This window comes from Pristiophorus japonicus, chromosome 18 (assembly GCF_044704955.1).
Source record: "Pristiophorus japonicus isolate sPriJap1 chromosome 18, sPriJap1.hap1, whole genome shotgun sequence".
NCBI classification, from domain to species: Eukaryota; Metazoa; Chordata; class Chondrichthyes; family Pristiophoridae; genus Pristiophorus; species Pristiophorus japonicus.
Genome location: NC_091994.1, coordinates 1,631,681 through 1,650,192, shown reverse-complemented (window position 1 = coordinate 1,650,192; position 18,512 = coordinate 1,631,681). Strand labels below are relative to the sequence as shown.

Sequence of the window (18,512 nt, the reverse complement as noted above, 5' to 3'; positions counted from 1 at the left end):
ACGAGGCAGTTAAGTATGGACATTACCAGCATGCATGCAGATGGCCTCGAGGAGGAGATTGCCTAGCTCCGGGGTTCCGGAACGCGCTGCCTCCTCGGGCCAAAAGGACTCTGACGTCAGCGGCCCGATGCCTTCTTGGGCCAAAAGGACTCTGACGTCAGCGGCGGCCGCGAGAGAGAGCGGCTGCAGCAGTGCGCACACAGAATTTTAAATGCTGTCCGGTTGCGGATAATCGAGTTGCCTGTAGATGCAATAAGGGGAAGCTACGTGAGGGAGAAGGGAATATAAGGATATGTTGATAGGGTTAGATGGTAAGGGTGGGAAGAGGCATAAAGATCCAGTTGGGTCGAATGGCCTGTTTTTGTGCGGTAAGTTCTATGTAAATAGTGTTTGTTTTCCAGTAATCCTGAAGGGCCCCTTTCAACATACTCCTGTGGTCTCCATATCAGTTAACTTGTGGTGACATGTCAGCTGTATGTGTTTCCCTGCAGTTAGACTTTGAGCCTTTCTGTGGGCTGATTGCCTTACTGGCAGCCCCAATATATGGAGGAAAGGTCAGCCTTTGGTTTGGCCAGTGTACAAACTGGTGGAAGGGATGTGAGCAGTTCTGGTTGGCTCTGTCTCCGAGGCCTGTGTTTTCCCTGTGCCGTGTTGTCACGAGTATTTCAGTGAAGTGTGGTGGTGGGCATCTGGCATTTTCATGTAGTGGTACTGAACTAAACAATCCATAGGTCATGGGTTCATGTCCCACCATGGCAAGATATGAAATTGGATTCAATAAATTTGGTCTAGCAAGCCACCCAGTTGTTCTGGGCAACTAGGCATGGGCAATAAATGTGGCCATCCCAGAACTAAATACAATCACTTCTGATGTTTGGGGTAGGGGGAAGCCCAATAATGCAATAGGGTTGTAGATTCTTCATCTTCCAAATGTGGGTTGTGCTGGGAGAAAACATAGTTATCTGTACAGCATGTTGTGCAGTACTGGTGGGTACAGGTCTGTCACTGTATAACACTGGGGTACAGTACTGGTGGGTTCAGGTCTGTCACTGTATAACACTGGGGTACAGTACTGGTGGGTACAGGTCTGTCACTATAACACTGGGTTACAGTACTGGTGGGTACAGGTCTGTCACTGTATAACACTGGGGTACAGTACTGGTGGGTACAGGTCTGTCACTGTATAACTGGGTTACAGTACTGGTGGGTACAGGTCTGTCACTGTATAACACTGGGGTACAGTACTGGTGGGTACAGGTCTGTCACTGTATAACACGGGTACAGTACTGGTGGGTACAGGTCTGTCACTGTATAACACGGGTACAGTACTGGTGGGGTACAGGTCTGTCACTGTATAACACTGGGGTACAGTACTGGTGGGGTACAGGTCTGTCACTGTATAACACGGGTACAGTACTAGTGGGTACAGGTCAGGCCTGACGTCGGTAGTGGGTAAAATGATGGAATCAATTATTAAGGATGTCATAGCAGTGCATTTGGAAAGAGGTGACATGATAGGTCCAAGTCAGCATGGATTTGTGAAAGGGAAATCATGCTTGACAAATCTTCTGGAATTTTTTGAGGATGTTTCCAGTAGAGTGGACAAGGGAGAACCAGTTGATGTGGTATATTTGGACTTTCAGAAGGCTTTCGACAAGGTCCCACACAAGAGATTAATGTGCAAAGTTAAAGCACATGGGATTGGGGGTAGTGTGCTGACATGGATTGAGAACTGGTTGTCAGACAGGAAGCAGAGAGTAGGAGTAAATGGGGACTTTTCAGAATGGCAGGCAGTGACTAGTGGGGTACCGCAGGGTTCTGTGCTGGGGCCCCAGTTGTTTACATTGTACATTAATGATTTAGACGAGGGGATTAAATGTAGTATCTCCAAATTTGCGGATGATACTAAGTTGGGTGGCAGTGTGAGCTGCGAGGAGGATGCTATGAGGCTGCAGAGTGACTTGGATAGGTTAGGTGAGTGGGCAAATGCGTGGCAGATGAAGTATAATGTGGATAAATGTGAGGTTATCCACTTTGGTGGTAAAAACAGAGACACAGACTATTATCTGAATGGTGACAGATTAGGAAAAGGGGAGGTGCAAAGAGACCTGAGTGTCATGGTACATCAGTCATTGAAGGTTGGCATGCAGGTACAGCAGGCGGTTAAGAAAGCAAATGGCATGTTGGCCTTCATAGCGAGGGGATTTGAGTACAGGGGCAGGGAGGTGTTGCTACAGTTGTACAGGGCCTTGGTGAGGCCACACCTGGAGTATTGTGTACAGTTTTGGTCTCCTAACCTGAGGAAGGACATTCTTGCTATTGAGGGAGTGCAGCGAAGGTTCACCAGACTGATTCCCGGGATGGCGGGACTGACCTATCAAGAAAGACTGGATCAACTGGGCTTGTATTCACTGGAGTTCAGAAGAATGAGAGGGGACCTCATAGAAACGTTTAAAATTCTGACTGGGTTAGACAGGTTCGATGCAGGAATTATGTTCCCAATGTTGGGGAAGTCCAGAACCAGGGGTCACAGTCTGAGGATAAGGGGTAAGCCATTTAGGACCGAGATGAGGAGGACCTTCTTCACCCAGAGAGTGGTGAACCTGTGGAATTCTCTACCACAGAAAGTTGTTGAGGCCAATTCACTAAATATATTCAAAAAGGAGTTGGATGAAGTCCTTACTACTAGGGGGATCAAGGGGTATGGCGAGAAAGCAGGAATGGGGTACTGAAGTTGCATGTTCAGCCATGAACTCATTGAATGGCGGTGCAGGCTAGAAGGGCCGAATGGCCTACTCCTACACCTATTTTCTATGTCACTGTATAACACTGGGGTACAGTACTGGTGGGTACAGGTCTGCCACTGTATAACACTGGGGTACAGTACTAGTGGGTACAGGTCTGTCACTGGATAACACTGGGGTACAGTACTGGCGGGTACAGGTCTGTCACTATAATACTGGGGTTCAGTACTGGTGGGTACAGGTCTGTGACTAACACTGGGGTACAGTACTGGTTGGTGCAGGTCTGTGACTAACACTGGGGTACAGTACTGGTGGGTACAGGTCTGTGACTAACACTGGGGTACAGTACTGGTGGGTACAGGTCTGACTTTCACTAGTGGTGGATGTTTTGCAGGGAGAAAGTTGTGTTAATTGAGCACATGTTACGATTAACATATAGGTGCGCAGTTCGACTATCTGCGGAGACCTCTGATGCTGGTTAGGGATGCTACAATTGGCTTCAATAGACGAGGGTCGGGAAAATCAGCCAGTGTGAACATTGGGTAAGGCTACGATTGGGTTTGGCTGTGATGCACTGCGTGGTCAAATAGTCTGCTTGACACCATCAATGCTCTCGAGTGAAGAATGGGCAATTATTTGAACAAGTGGGAGGGCTTTCAGAGGGACCTCCAGACTCCCCAAAGCCTTTCCACCATCTACAAGACGAAAGTCAAGAGTGTGATGGAACAACTTCCACTTGCCTGGAGATGAGTGCAGCTCCAGCACTCAAGAAACTCAACACTATCCAGGACAAAGCAGCCGCTTGATCGGCCCCCCATCCCCGACCTTCAACACTCACTCCCTCCCCGACCTTCAACACTCACTCCCTCCACCACCCTCAGCACTCACTCCCTCCACCACCCTCAGCACTCACTCCCTCCACCACCTTCAACACTCACTCCCTCCACCACCCTCAACACTCACTCCCTCCACCACCGGCGCCCCCTGGCTGCAGTGTGTACCATCTACAAGATGCACTGCAGCAACTCCCAAACCCCCGACCTCTACCGCCTAGAAGGACAAGGGCAGCAGGCACATGGGAACTTCCTGAGGACATGAAAGGCAGTATAATCCTATCCCTTCATAATAATCATCTGTACCAAATCACTCCATGATCTCTGCTCTAACGTAGATAGCCCAAGTTTTTCAAGTCGTTCTTCATATTGGTATTCCCTCATACCAGACACCATTCCCATGAATTTGCACTGTAGCCAGTCTATTGTCTCACCATCCTTACTGTTGTGTGAGGCCCAAAACAACTGCAGTCTTGGTTAGGGTTTATGTCGATTCACTAATACATCTCCGCTCTTGTCATAAAACCCAGTATTTTATTATGGCCGTATCCACTTGAGGTGCTGCTTTTAATATCATGAGAACCTGAACCCCCAAACCCCTCTGCTCTTCTGGGACAGTGTAGAGGGAGCTGCCCTGGGAGTGTTTGATGGGACAGTGCAGAGGGAGCTTTACTCTGCATCTAACCCCATGCTGTACACTTGGTGCCTGAAATGGAAACTGTTCCCTTCCCGAACACTAACATCCGTCACCTTGTTCACAAATGTATTTAATAGAAAAAAAGATGTGTTTGCTCCAGATTGATGTGTGTCTTGTTCTGACTTTCCCAGGAAGTGAGAGGGAATCGGCACATCGTTAATTCCTTCATCTCTGGGGCGATTGCTGGTGCTGTTGCAAAGACGGTGGTGGCACCACTGGACAGAACCAAAATAATATTTCAAGGTAGGAGAAGACAGCTGCAGCAGAGGTTATCATTTACTCTGGATGCCCTCTGTATGTTTAATGTATATAAAAGAAAATGCCACAGGGCAGGCAAGACTCAATGAATGGCAGGTCGCCAGTCAGCGGAACTGTGCAGCATAGATTAGCATTTGGTTTGGAGAGCGTGCCAGAGGCCCTGTTGGCGAGAGTCTTGAAGTGGTGGGAAAAGTCGCCGCCGGCTGCAACTCTCTAGGCCCAAAGGTGGTGGGCTCGATCATTGTGCTGTGCTGTGTGGGCTGGTCTTGGCCAAGGGCAGTAGCAGGGACACTGCATCTGGGCTGGGAAAAAATCAGCCAAAGTTCCAACTTCATTGGCCGAGGAGCTGGCTTCAAATCCAGTGTGAATGTATTCTGTTTGTCTTTCTCGCTTATGTGCACTCTCCCTCTCGTTTGCTCATTCTCTCTCCCTCTCCCCCTTTCTCCCTCTCTCTCGTGCGCTCCCTCTTTCTTTCTCTCTCTCTCTCTCTCTCTCTCTCTCTCTCTCTCTCTCTCTCTCTCTCTCTCTCTCTCTCGCGTGCGTTTGCTCCTTCTCTCCCTCTATCGCTATGTTTCTATGTCTATGTGCACTCCCGGCCGCGCCCCCTCACCCCCCCATTTCCTAAGTGGCGTATCTCCACCAAACCTACCCATAACCCAGCTTTTTACTGACTGCTGATGTGGGGAATGGGGACCGGTGCAATCTGAGGTCCTGGTGCCGGGCAGTGCTGAGTTAATAAAGCTAGGCGGAGGCACTTTGGGGCAAAGTGGAGGGGGTTTGATTCTGTATAATGTGAGTTGGTGGAATGGCTCTGGCAGCTTCGTCAAGTCTAACTGTTTTCTTTTCCCCATTCACAGTATCCTCGAGCAGGTTCTCAGCTAAGGTGAGGGCATTTTCTTTTCTCTCTCTTTCCCCCCCCCCCCCCCCCACCATCTCTTTGTATGTTTTGTGTCATACATATTTCTGTCTCTCGCTTTTTTTAAAAAAAGAAAGCCAGTCGTTTCCTGTTGGTTTTGTCTGACCGCTCGCTGATATCAGGATCTATCGCGGGACAATTAGCCTCTGTTTGACCTCAGGATGGGGCAGTCATTACTGTGTGGTCTTAAAGGGGCACCTCTCCTTTGCAAAGCAGTGCACCCCCGGACTTGATGTTATCAGTGTCGCAAGATAGCCGTGAGTATAAAAGTGAATGAAACCATTAACCTTTATAAATCACTGGTTGGGCCTCCGCTGGAGTATTGCCTCCATTTCTGGAGGGATGTCATGGCCTTGGAGAGAGTGCAGAGGAGATTTACTAGAATGGTATCGGGCGATGAGGTGCTTCAGTTAGGTGGAGAGATTGGAGAAGCTGGGATTGTTTCCATAGGAACAGAAGGAAGCCATTCATCCCTCGAGCCTGTTCCGCCATTCAATGAGATCATGGATGATCTACAATCTAACTCCATAAACCCGCCTTTGCACCATATCCCTTAATACCTTTGGTTAACAAAAAGCTATCAATCTCAGATATAAAATTAACAATTGAGCTAGCATCAGTTGCCGTTTGCGGAAGAGTGTTTCACACTTCTCCCACCCTGTGTGTGTAGAGGTGTTTCCTAATTTCACTCCTGAAAGGTCTGGCTCTAATTTTTAAGGTTATGCCCCTAGCCCCAGACTCCCCAACCGGCGCCAATAGTGTCTCTCTGTCTCCCCTCTCTGTTCCCCTCAATATCCTGAAAACTTCCATCAGATCGCCCCTTAACCTTCTAAATTCCGGGGAATGCAACCCTAATTTATGCAACCTCTTTTCGTAACTTAACCCTTGAAGTCCGGGTATCATTGAGTTCAGAGAAGGTATTGGAGAGATTAAATTGAGCTGTTCCAAACTATGAATGGTTTTGATGAGAATCGATAAGGAAGAAGCTGTTTCTGCTGGCAGATTTAAGCTAATTGGTAAAAAACAACAGGATGAGATGAGAAATGTTTTCAAGCAGCGAGTGATGATGGGGAATGTGCTGCCTGAAAGGGCGGTGGGAACAGATTCAATCGTAACTTTCAAACAGGGAGTTGGATAAATACTTGGAAGGGAAATGAATGCAGAGAAAGAGTGGGACAAGCCTCCTCCCACCCCTCTCCATCTAACTCCATCACCATATCCTTCTATTCCTCTCCCCCATGTGTTTATCCAGCTTCCCCTTAAATGCATCGATACTATTCACCTCAACCTCTCCCTGTGGCAGTGAGTTCCACATTCTCACCGCTCTCTGGGTAAAGAAGTTTCTCCTGAATTCCCCATTGGATTTTTTTATTAACTAGCTTGTATATATGGCCCCCCAGAAATGGAAACATCTTCTCTACATCTACCCTATCGAACCCCTTCATAATTTTGAAGAACTCTTATCAGGTCACCCCTGGTGGAGAGAAAAAAGCCCCCCAGCTCAGTCCTAAGTTGAAGAGAATCCCCTTTGCCTGTTGATTTAGGAATCTGTCCAATGCCTAGAAATTTCTGCTTGTGATACGAGACAATCTGTTTCCTGTTATGTTAATGGAGTTTCAGCTGGTTTAAGGTGGACTTGTTGATGCCTGCTTATGATGGACAGTTTCTTAAACAATAAGGGGTTATGGGGAGCGGGCAGGGAAGTGGACCTGAGTTCAGGATCAGATCAGCCATGGTCGTATTAAATGGCGGAGCAGGCTCGAGGGGTCGTCTGGCTGACTCATTCTTATGTTCTTATGTTAAGCAGTGGAACAAGGAATATGCAAGGATGAGTTACAAATTGCTGTTGGTAATATCTCGGCTCATGGATAATTTGGACAAACTTCACACTAGCTGCATTGCAGCATAAACATTCCCCTGTTTTACTTGAGATTTTTGCATGTGTGTCTTTGACCTAATTCAGTCGGAGACTTTCTCTGCCTCCAGCTCATTCGCACCCAGTGGCATCTTTGGATTTTCAGCCCCAGCGACCCTCTGTGGCAAAGTTCCCTCTAATTTATTTTTCTGCGTGCTGTCCCTTTAAATTTGCTGCGCGCTATCTTCCAGCCACAACAACGTGTGAACTGCCTGCGTGGGACCTCCCGATTCATGTGCGCCTGCACCGCTTAGGGGGAACATTGCCCCGGGGCATGTCCTGTCCCACTATCCATTTACAGTCTTGGAGTTGTGCGACGCGGGGGGCCATTTGGCCCACAGTGCCTGTGCTGGCTCTCTGCGAGAGCTATCTGTCCCACCCCTGCTCTTTCCCCGTACCCGGTTAAACGCTTTCCTTGCTCCCTTTTAAAAGCTGTCGTGGATTCTGCTTCCAGCCTGTTTCTGATCCGGCATCCCGTGTCCCGGCAACGCTCTGCATAAAATAAATCTCCTAATCTCTCCCCTCCATCCCTCGGTCGTGGTCTTGAATTAATATCCTCACTCGCCAACTAGTAGAAATCGATTTCAGCGATTTTCACCTTAAGAGAAAGGGGAAAGAGTGGGGGAATGGATAGCTCTCGCAGAGAGCTGGCACAGGCACGATGGGCCGAATGGCCTCCTGTGGCGTACAATGCTATGTAACTGGGAAGAGGGACAGGACACATCAAATTCTTGTCTCGTCACACTCCTGTGAAACGCCTTGGAGCGTTTTACTACGTTAAAGGTGCTATATAAATACAGGTTAATTTTTGAACACCTTTATCAGATTCCCCGTTAAATATATTTTTCCCCATATGAAATAAATCCCAGTTTTTCTAATTTATTCAATGAATTAAGGCCTCTGATTCCTGGTATCCAGTTTGGCCACCTCACTTTAGACAGGTTGTTGAGGCTGCAGGGAGGGCTCAGAAGAGGTTCACTACTATGATACCAGGAATCAGAGGCCTTAGTTAATTGAATAAATTAGAAAAACTGGGATTTATTTCATACGGGCAAAAATATGTTTACCATGATGATGATCCAATCACGGGAGGTCCCGGACAATGGTGACTCTGCACGTTATTTTGGCTGATGTGTGCTTACTGAGCACGGTCCGGAGTTATTGTTAGGTAGGTGGGGTGGGGGAGGGGGTCCTCCAGCAATTAACTGGGAAAACAAGACTCCCGTCAAAATAACGAGATAAAGGGGAAATACTGCGGATGCTGGAAATCTGAAATACAACAGAAATACTCAACATGCATCTGCGGAGAGAGATTTAAAAAAAGGAAAAACTGGACACAATCATACAGCTGTCAGCAAGCGAGAGGGAAAAGGTGGGTTCGAGCTTCGAGTGGGGCCCTTCAACCCCTGTCTATCTTTGGCTTGTAGCCTGGTGGTGAATAACTTGATCCCAAACCAGCCACGAGAAATGGCAACTTAGTTAAATTTACTCTACGCAGATCCGGCTGAATGGCCTCCTGTACTGCATCAGTCATCAACAGCACACATTCATATAGTGTCTTCAACGTAGCAAGGCATCGCACAGTGCTTGACAACGGGGTTTGGGCACTCGAGCAGGAGTGTGGTCGAGGACGCTATTGTCAACGGGGCATTTTTGAGGGTCTGCACCCTTGCTCACTCCTCACTGGGACTCTAGCATTGCCTTTGTGTTCACAAGTATAATGACCCCCCCTCCCACCTCGAATGTCACCAGGCACGCTTAACATGATAGAAAATGGGTCAGAAAAAGCAGGTTAAAACCTCTCGCCCTTTCCTGACTGGATGTTGCTTTATTACTTTCACTCGTCCGTTCTCTCGTGAAGACGCGGTCTTTTGCCTCAGCTCATCTGCTGCTGAAACCCTCATCCATGCCTCTGTTACCTCTATACTTGACTATTCCAATCCTATCCTGGCCGGCATTGCAACTTCCGCCTTCCATAAACTTAAGCTCATTCAAAACTCGGCTGCCTGTATTCTAATTCTCACCAAACCCCGCTCGCCCATCACTCCTTTGCTCGCTGACCTACATTAGCTCTGGGTTAAACTGCGCCTCGATTTTTAAAAATTCTCATCCAGTATTCAAATCCCTCCATAGCCTCGCCCCTCCCTATCTCTCTCACCTATAACCCTCCCGAGATCTCTGCGTTCCTCCAATTCTGGCCTCTTGCGCATCCCTGATTTTCATTGCCGTCATTGACGGTCGTGCCTTTAGCTGCCGAGGCCCCAAGCTCCGGAGTACCCTCCCTGAACCTCTCCGCCTCTCTACCTCTCTTTCCTCCTTTAAGATGCTCCTTTAAACCGATCTCTTTAAACAAGCTTTTGGTCATCTGCCCTAATATCGTCTTATGTGGCTCGGTGTCAAATTTTGGTAACACCCCTGAGACGTTTTACTAGTTGAGGCGGAGACGGGTGATGTCTTGGTGACGGAACGAATATTTAGCAGCTAGCCTGTGTGGCTCAGTACTATGCCAGGCATTCCAGTCGTTACAATCGTTGGAGGGGCTTTGCTTGGTGTACCAGGTGCCTCCCGACTAATGCCTTAAATCAGCCACGAGGAGGTGCACGAGAACGGTCTGCCTAACTCCCACAGTGCACAGCTGGGACTTGCCACTGTATCATGTGCCTATCACATTGCTCTATTGATGGGGATACCTGCTCATCCTGTTAGCCGTGTCTCTAAGCCGGTATTGCCCATTGCCCAATACCCTGCTGACGTCGCTCATTCACGAAGGTTGGCTGTTTGACCGCAATACCAGATGGTGATCACTGCTCGCGGTGCAGTGCGTCAGCACGGACAGAGAATGGGTAGGATATATTCAAATGGTGTCTCTCTTGTAAAAAGACTGAGCAATCTAAATCACTTGTTGGACCTCAGCTGGAGTAGTGTGGCCAATTCTGGGCACCACACTGTAGGAAGGATGTCACAGCCTTAGAGAGGGTGTGGAAGAGAGTCACTTGAACGGTACCGGGGATGAGGGACCAGTTATGTGGAGAGACTGGAGAAGCTGGGATTGTTCTCCTTGGCGCAGAGAAGGTTATGAGCGATTTAATAGAGATGTTCAAAATCATGAGGGGTTTTGATCGACTAAATAAAGAGAACCTGTTTCCACTGACGGAGAATCGGTAACCAGAGGGACACAGATTGTAGATACAGGCACAACAGCTCAAATCTGGCTGTCTGAAAACCGGACAATTTGAGAAAATCCCATTTGATATTCAGTAAAATAAAATCCGGAATTATTATCCAAAAACCGGCGGGCCGGACTAGTTAGTGGCTTTGCCGCTGTGTTTTAAATGGCGTCCGATCGGCATGGGCCTTGCCGAATGACCCTCGAGCCGACCCGACCCATGCCACCATTAGTACTGTGTCTGTCTTGGTAGCATCTTGATTCTTTTGTCTGAAATCCGAAAATCGGCACAGTCTTGGTCCCGAGGTTGCTGGATTTGAGATGTTGCACTGTAATTGGCAAAAGGACCAGACTGGAGAGATTTTTTTTACCCGCCACGAGTTGTCATCCTCTGGAAGTGGATTCAGTGGTAACTTTCAAAAGAGAATTGGATAAATACTTGAAAAATAAATATTTGCTGGGCTATGGGGAAAGAGCAGGGGAGTGGGACTGACTGGGATCGCTCTGTCACAGAGCCGGCACTGGCTCGATGGACCCAATGGCTTCCTTCTGTGCTGTATGTTTCTGTGACTCTGTTGGGCTGCTCTCTGGTTTGTACAGTTTCTGTTCAGCGACCCAGAAGCTGATGTTCGTGGTCCGTTTTCGATCACGTTAAATCGTGCCAGTGATGTGCGTGATTTTATCCGCAAACAGGAAAAGTGAGCGTACAGCTTCAGGGTTGTAATTGAGGGATCAATGGGCAAGGTGAGCCAATGGGGCAGGAGTGCGAAATCCCAGAAATGCTGCTGGTTCTCAGGTTCTGTAGCGTGAGCCCCGCTGTAAATGCACAGCGCCCCACATGCTCAACATTTCCACTGGGCATTTGGTTATAAGTTGGTGCCATCTTGTGACCGAGAAGCACTGCAACAGCCCAATACAAATGAAGCGATACAGTAATAACTTGCATTATATGGCGCCAATATACAATGTTCCAAGGCACTTCAACAACAGAATTTGACACCGAACCACATAGTTATTAGGACAGATACTTGGTCATAGAGGTTTCCCCTGGCTGGTCTCAGAATAAGGGGTTGGCCATTTAGGACTGAGATGAGGAGAAATTTCTTCACTCGGAGGGTGGTGAATCTTTGGAATTCTCTGCCCCAGAGGGCTGTGGAGGCTCAGTCAGTGAGTATATTCAAGGCTGAGATCGATAGAATTTTCAATACTAAGGGAATCGAGGGATATGGGGATCAGGCAGGAAAGTGGAGTTGAGGTAGAAGATCAGCCATGATCGTATTGAATAGTGGAGCAGGCTCGAGGGGCCGAATGGCCGACTCCCGCTCCTATTTCTTATGTTGTGTTCTTAAAAGATCCCATGGCACTATTCGAAGAACAGGTTAGTTCTCCCTGTGTCCTGGCCAACCCTTATCCCTCGACCAATATCACTAAAATGGTTCTGTAATCACCTACCTTATTGCTGTTGTGGGAATCGCTGTGTGCAAACTGGCTGCTGTGTTTGCCTGGAAAACAGTGACTGAAACCTGCATCCAGTAATTCATTGGTTGTGAAGCAGTTTGGGACATCCCGAGGTTGTGAAAATATAAATGCAAGTCATTCTCTCGGTCTCGCTCATTCCTTTTCTGACTTTCATCTATCTCGCTCACTGTTGCTCTCTCTCGCTCTCCCACTTTTTCTCTCTCCCGTGCTCGCGCTTGCCGTCCTGCACCGCTCTCTTGCTTTCCCTCTCCCCCCTCTCTCTCTCTCTCTCTCTCGCATTCTCTCTCCTTTCGCTTCTCTCGCTCTCTCATTCCTCTCGCTCTCTCCTCGCTCCTGCTCTCGCTCCTTCCCTCAAAGCAGTTTTAAGATTCTGAGGACGTGTGAGGTTCTATATAGATGCAAGTTCCTTCTTCCTTTCATACCCGAGAGTAATTGTTCTTCTTGCTGTTTGCCGTAGGAAGTTGTGAAGCTGCTTTACCGAACCTATCGTACGGAGGGCTTCTTCAGCCTGTGGCGGGGTAACTCTGCCACCATGGTCCGAGTTATCCCTTACGCTGCACTCCAGTTCTCCGCTCACGAACAGTACAAACAGATGCTGGGAATCTACTTCGAGACCTCTGGAAGGTCAGTACACAGGAGCTGGACCATTACCGAGGCGTCCTCATTAGGGACTCTCTCCTGTGATCTTGCAGCACAGGAGACTATTCGGCCCATCCTGCCCAGGCTAGCTCTCTGGGCCATTCACTTAGTCCATTTCCTTCCCCTTTCCCCAAATTCTTTCTGAATTCAAATAACTACAGAGTGTGTAAACTGTACTCCGGTAAAAGGCTATAAATTTGTGACCCTGTCTCAGAGGTTGATAGTGGGAGGTATTGGGATTGTTTTATGCCCAGGTCATATCTTCGCTCAGAGATGCCTCCTGGCTAATGAATCAATTGAGCCAAAGATATTGGCCCCAGCAGTGCCATCATTTCCCTGCTGTGCTGCACCCTTGCAGCAGTGCGATATTTAAATGCCTCCCGACTTCAGTCCAGGATCCCACTGCCAATTTTAAAGTTGATCAGTCCCAGCAAGTTAGATACAGAGAGGAGCAATTTAAAAGCTGCAGTGGTCTGAAGTTGGGAGAACATAAGTACATCAGAAATAGGAGCAGGAGTTGGCCATTCGGCCCCTCGAGCCTGTTCCGCCATTCAATAAGATCATGGCTGATGTGATCCTGGCCTCAGCTCCACTTCCCTGCCCGCTCCCCATAACCCTTTACTCCCTTATCGCTCAAAAATCTGTCTATCTCCCCCTTAAATATGCTCAATGACCCAGACTCCACAGCTCTCTGGGGCAGAGAATTCCACAGGTTCACCACCCTCTGAGAGAAGAAATTCCTCCTCATTTCCATTTTAAATGGGCGACCCTTTATTCTTTATGCCCCCTAGTTCGAGATTCCTCGACGAGGGGAACATCCTCTCTGCACGTACCCTGTCAAACCCCCTCAGAATCTTATGTTTCAATAAGATCACCTCTCATTCTTTTAAGGGAGGCAGAGTCGCTGTTTAAATGTCGCAACAGTGCAGGAGAAGGGCAGTGTTGGATGGAATTACGCTGGTTGCAGTGAGCGAGGACGGAGAAAAAAGGCTTTTGTAGAGGCTAGCCAGCGCCCAAGTGTTGGAATGCACAAGGTGCCAGTTGACCAGATTTTTTTTTTACCCAAGTTGTACACTAACATCCATCTGTCCATCTATACATTAAAAGTCTTGCCTAGGGTTCAACACTTCCTGTCCACAAACCTTCCTTCCCATTGTCATGGTTTATGGTCACACTTTGATGCCTGCCTTTACCATTATAAATTGCTGTGCCAACACTTCTCAATCAATTTTGCAGTGTCACACCTCTCTGTGTTGGTGCAGATTTTGGCCACTTGGTGGCGGTGTGGAGCAATCTGAATCTCCCAAAGGAGCAGGAGTCGGCCATTCAGCCCCTCGAGCCTGTTCCGCCATTAAGTGAGATCATGGCTGATCTGTGATCATATCCCTTAATACCTTTGGTTAACCAAAAACTGTCAGTCTCAGATTTTAAAATTAACAATTGATCGAGCATCAATTGCTGTTTGCAGAAGAAAGTTCCAAACCGACCACCCTTTGTCCACATGTTTCCTAATTTCACTCCTGAAAGATCTGGCTCTAATTTTTAGACTGTGCCCCCAGTCCCAGAATCCCCAACCAGCGGAAATATCCATCTGCCCCATCAGTTTCCCTTAGTATCTCCCCTACCAAAGTCTTTCTCATAAGTCTGTTGCCATCTTGTATCATTTTTTATTAACCCGCTGACCACCTACAAGGCTACAGACCATTGACTGGTCAACAGTAATTCTATGTAGGATACTACGGTACTTTACGTTGTCGTAAGGGGAGGGCAGGGTGGTTGTAGGGCAGTCACAATCCGATAGAGATCTGTGACTATATGATAGTATCACCACCCGCCCTTCCCTTTTTATTCTATTTCCCCGCTGCTACTCCTTTCAAAGCCTGTCGCAGCCCGAAGACCGTTTGATTCCAGCCGGTAACCGAGGGGGAAACATGGATTCACGCTTTTCAGCCCACATTCGAGACCCGTGAGCTTTATGTAAATGTGGGTCTCTAGTGCTGAGACCAGGTAGCCCAAGAAAGGGCGGTGAATCTTTGGCAATCTCTACCCCCAGAGGGCTGTGGAGGCTCAGTCTTTGAGCATATTCAAGGCAGAGATCAATAGATTTTTGGATATTAAGGGAATCAAGGGATATGTGGATTGCGCAGGAAAGTAGGGTTAAGGTAGATCATCAGCCATGATCTCATTGAATGGCAGGGCAGGCTCGAGGGGCCGAATGGCCTACTCCTGCTCCTAATTCTTATAGTGTCGCTGATGGTGCAGATACTGTGCAGCTACAAGCACCTTCCTTGTGCACTAGGTCCGTGCAGCAGAGCAGGTCTCCAGTCGTCCTGGTTAACCCTTGCCCCTGGACCAAGACACCTCTCTGTCAAAAAAAATCCACGCACAGGCATCTTCCACCCTTCAGGATGTAGTTCGGGACCTGGAATATTAGGTCCTTCATTGAAACACCTGTGAACTCAACCCTTTTCGGCGTGGAAGCGAGTCATCCTCACTTCGAGAGACTGCCTAAGATGATGATGTCGAGCACCTTCAGTTTACATAGAAACATAGAAAATAGGTGCAGGAGTAGGCCATTCGGCCCTTCGAGCCTGCACCACCATTCAATGAGTTCATGGCTGATCATTCACCTCAGGACCCCTTTCCCACTTTCTCTTCCTATCCCTTTAGCCGTAAGGGCCATATCTAGCTCCCTCTTGAATATATCCAATGAACTGGCCTCAACAACTCTCTGCAGTAAGGAATTCCACAGGTCATTAAATCTCTGAGTGAAGACGTTTCTCCTCATCTCAGTCCTAAATGGCCTACCCCTTATCTTTGAATTATGCCCTCTGGTTCTGGACTTCCCCAACATCGGGAACATTCTTCCTGCATCTAACCTGTCCAGTACCGTCAGAATTTTATATGTTTCTATGAGATCCCCTCTCATCCTTCCAAACTCCAGTGACTACAGGCCCAGTCGATCCAGTCTTTCCTCATATGTCAGTCCTGCCATCCTGGAAATCAATCTGGTGAACTTTCGCTGCACTCCCTCAATAGCAAGAATGCCCTTCCTCAGATTAGGAGACCAAAACTGAACACAATTTTCCAGGTGAGGTCTCACTTAAGGCCCTGTACAACTGCAGTAAGACCTCCCTGCTCCTATACTCAAATCCCCTAGCTATGAAGGCCAACATACCATTTGCCTTCTTCACCGCCTGCTGTACCTGCATGCCCACTTTCAATGACTGATGTATCATGACACCCAGGTCTCGTTATAACTCCCCTTTTCCTAGTCTGCACCCATTCAGATATTCTGCCTTTGTGTTTTTGCCCCCAAAGTGGATAACCTCACATTTATCCACATTATACTGCATCTGCCATGCATTTGCCCACTCACCTAACCTGTCCAAGTCACCCTGCAGCCTTTTAGCGTCCTCCTCACAGCTTAGTGTCATCTGCAAACTTAGAGATATTACACTCAATTCCCTCATTCAAATCATTGATGTATATTGTAAATAGCTGGGGTCCCAGCACTGAGCCCTGCGGCACCCCACTAGTCACTGCCTGCCATTCTGAAAACAACCCGTTTATCCCGACTCTCTGCTTCCTGTCTGCCAACCAGTTCTCTATCCACATCAATACATTACTCCCAATACCATGTGCTTTAATCTTGCATGCCAATCTCTTGTGTGGGACCTTGTCAAAAGCCTTTTGAAAGTCCAAATACACCACATCCACTGGTTCTCCCTTGTCCACTCTACCAGTTACATCCTTAAACAATTCTGGAAGATTTGTCAAGCATGATTTCCCTTTAACTGACTAAATTGAAATCCGGCAGTATTTTTCGTACCAGTGCCCTTCGAAGTTATGGGTCGAATCCATATGTGGTTCTGTCACAGGATCGATGAAGCGCTCCTCAGCCCATTTGGTGGTGTCCTTCCACATTACCAACCCTGCCATCTTCCCGGTAGTGTTTGCCATCCCCCTCGAAGACGCAGACAGCAGCTCAGTTTACCGTCTCATCCAACAATGCAGCACCTCCCGGCCCCACCTTCAGTACAAAGCTGGAGTGTCAGCCTTCGATAACGCATTCACATGCAAGGGTGAGCTTGGATCTCACATTCTTATGGCCCAGGGACAAGAGTGCTACCAACTGAGCCAGGGCAACCTGTGCAAAACAGGACCAGCCGGTAAGTTGTGCATTCTGGGCTCTGCTTTCTGAAATCCTGGTCATTGTTTGTTTTTGAGAAAGTGGGGAGCTTTGCTCTTTATTCATACACTTGTTTAAAACATGAGTGTTGATGGTAGGAGTGAGTGATTGACAGTGCAGGGGAACCAGTGTTTTACACACATGTATAAGCTAAGAGCAAAGTTCCCTACTTTCCCAGAAACGGGCACTAATCGTATTTTGGAAAACAAAGCCTGAAATGCACTTCTCTCCCTTCTCGCCTGTGCCAGAAGGATGAAGAACCAGTGATGGTGTGCTGCATGTGAGGGAGCTGAGGAGAGCAGGCATGGGTCTGACAGTGCGATTCACGTGCCTTGTTCTCGAGTCACTGGGACCCTCTGGTCCAGAAGTCCAGAGTAGGATGTGCGCTGAGCTGGAGAATTCCCCAGAGTGGATCACTCTGTTTGTTGGCAGTGCGTGACAGAGTACTCGATTTGTGAGAGGAATGCAGTTGTTGGCCGAAATGCCCTTTTAGTGTTGGGCATCCCCCAACAGTTGGAGCGGATCTTTCCGCAGCATTTCCATTTTAAGTTTGTCTTGTTCCCTCTGCCAGGCCTCTGCCACCCTTCCCACGGCTGCTGGCGGGCGCAATGGCCGGTATTACTGCCACCACGTTGACCTACCCGCTTGACCTGGTGCGGGCGCGAATGGCCGTAACCCCAAAGGAAATGTGAGTATTGAAGGCACCACCCTCCCTAAACTGCAGCTTGTCCGAAACTGCTCTCTGGGCCGGCCTCCCGCTTCCCACCCTCCGTAAACTTCAGCTCGTCCATGCACCCCTGTGCTCGCTGACCTACTCTTCGAAATAGTGCCATGAGATCTTTTACATCTGCCTGAGAGTAAATGGGGCCTCGGTTTAACGTCTCATCTGAAAGATGGCACCTCCGACAGTGCTGCGCTCCCTCAGTACTGCCCCTCCGACAGTGCGGCCCTCCCTCAGTACTGCCCCTCCGACAGTGCGGCACTCCCTCAGTACTGCCCCTCCGACAGTGCGGCGCTCCCTCAGTACTGCCCCTCCGACAGTGCGGCGCTCCCTCAGTACTGCCCCTCCGACAGTGCGGCGCTCCCTCAGTACTGCCCCTCCGACAGTGCGGCGCTCCCTCAGTACTGCCCCTCCGACAGTGCGGCGCTCCCTCAGTACTGCCCCTCCGACAGTGCGGCGCTCCCTCAGTACTGCCCCTCCGACAGTGCGGCGCTCCCTCAGTACTGCCCCTCCGACAGTGCGGCGCTCCCTCAGTACTGCCCCTCCGACAGTGCGGCGCTCCCTCAGTACTGCCCCTCCGACAGTGCGGCGCTCCCTCAGTACTGCCCCTCCGACAGTGCGGCGCTCCCTCAGTACTGCCCCTCCGACAGTGCGGCGCTCCCTCAGTACTGCCCCTCCGACAGTGCGGCGCTCCCTCAGTACTGCCCCTCCGACAGTGCGGCGCTCCCTCAGTACTGCCCCTCCGACAGTGCGGCGCTCCCTCAGTACTGCCCCTCCGACAGTGCGGCGCTCCCTCAGTACTGCCCCTCCGACAGTGCGGCGCTCCCTCAGTTCTGCCCCTCCGACAGTGCGGCGCTCCCTCAGTACTGCCCCTCCGACAGTGCGGCGCTCCCTCAGTACTGCCCCTCCGACAGTGCGGCGCTCCCTCAGTACTGCCCCTCCGACAGTGCGG

At 49.1% G+C, this 18,512-nt stretch overlaps 1 protein-coding gene across 2 annotated transcripts in view; it reads left to right on the top strand.

Moving 5' to 3' along the window:
• Positions 1 to 18,512, top strand: part of slc25a42 (solute carrier family 25 member 42) — a 66,027-nt gene that overhangs the window by 36,914 nt on the left and 10,601 nt on the right. For both annotated transcript variants that reach the window (XM_070859544.1, XM_070859545.1), the window contains exons 3-6: positions 4,406 to 4,517; positions 5,390 to 5,415; positions 12,466 to 12,632; positions 17,411 to 17,527. In XM_070859544.1, coding sequence (XP_070715645.1) covers positions 4,406 to 4,517; positions 5,390 to 5,415; positions 12,466 to 12,632; positions 17,411 to 17,527 — 422 coding nt within the window. The remainder of the gene's footprint in view (positions 1 to 4,405; positions 4,518 to 5,389; positions 5,416 to 12,465; positions 12,633 to 17,410; positions 17,528 to 18,512) is intronic.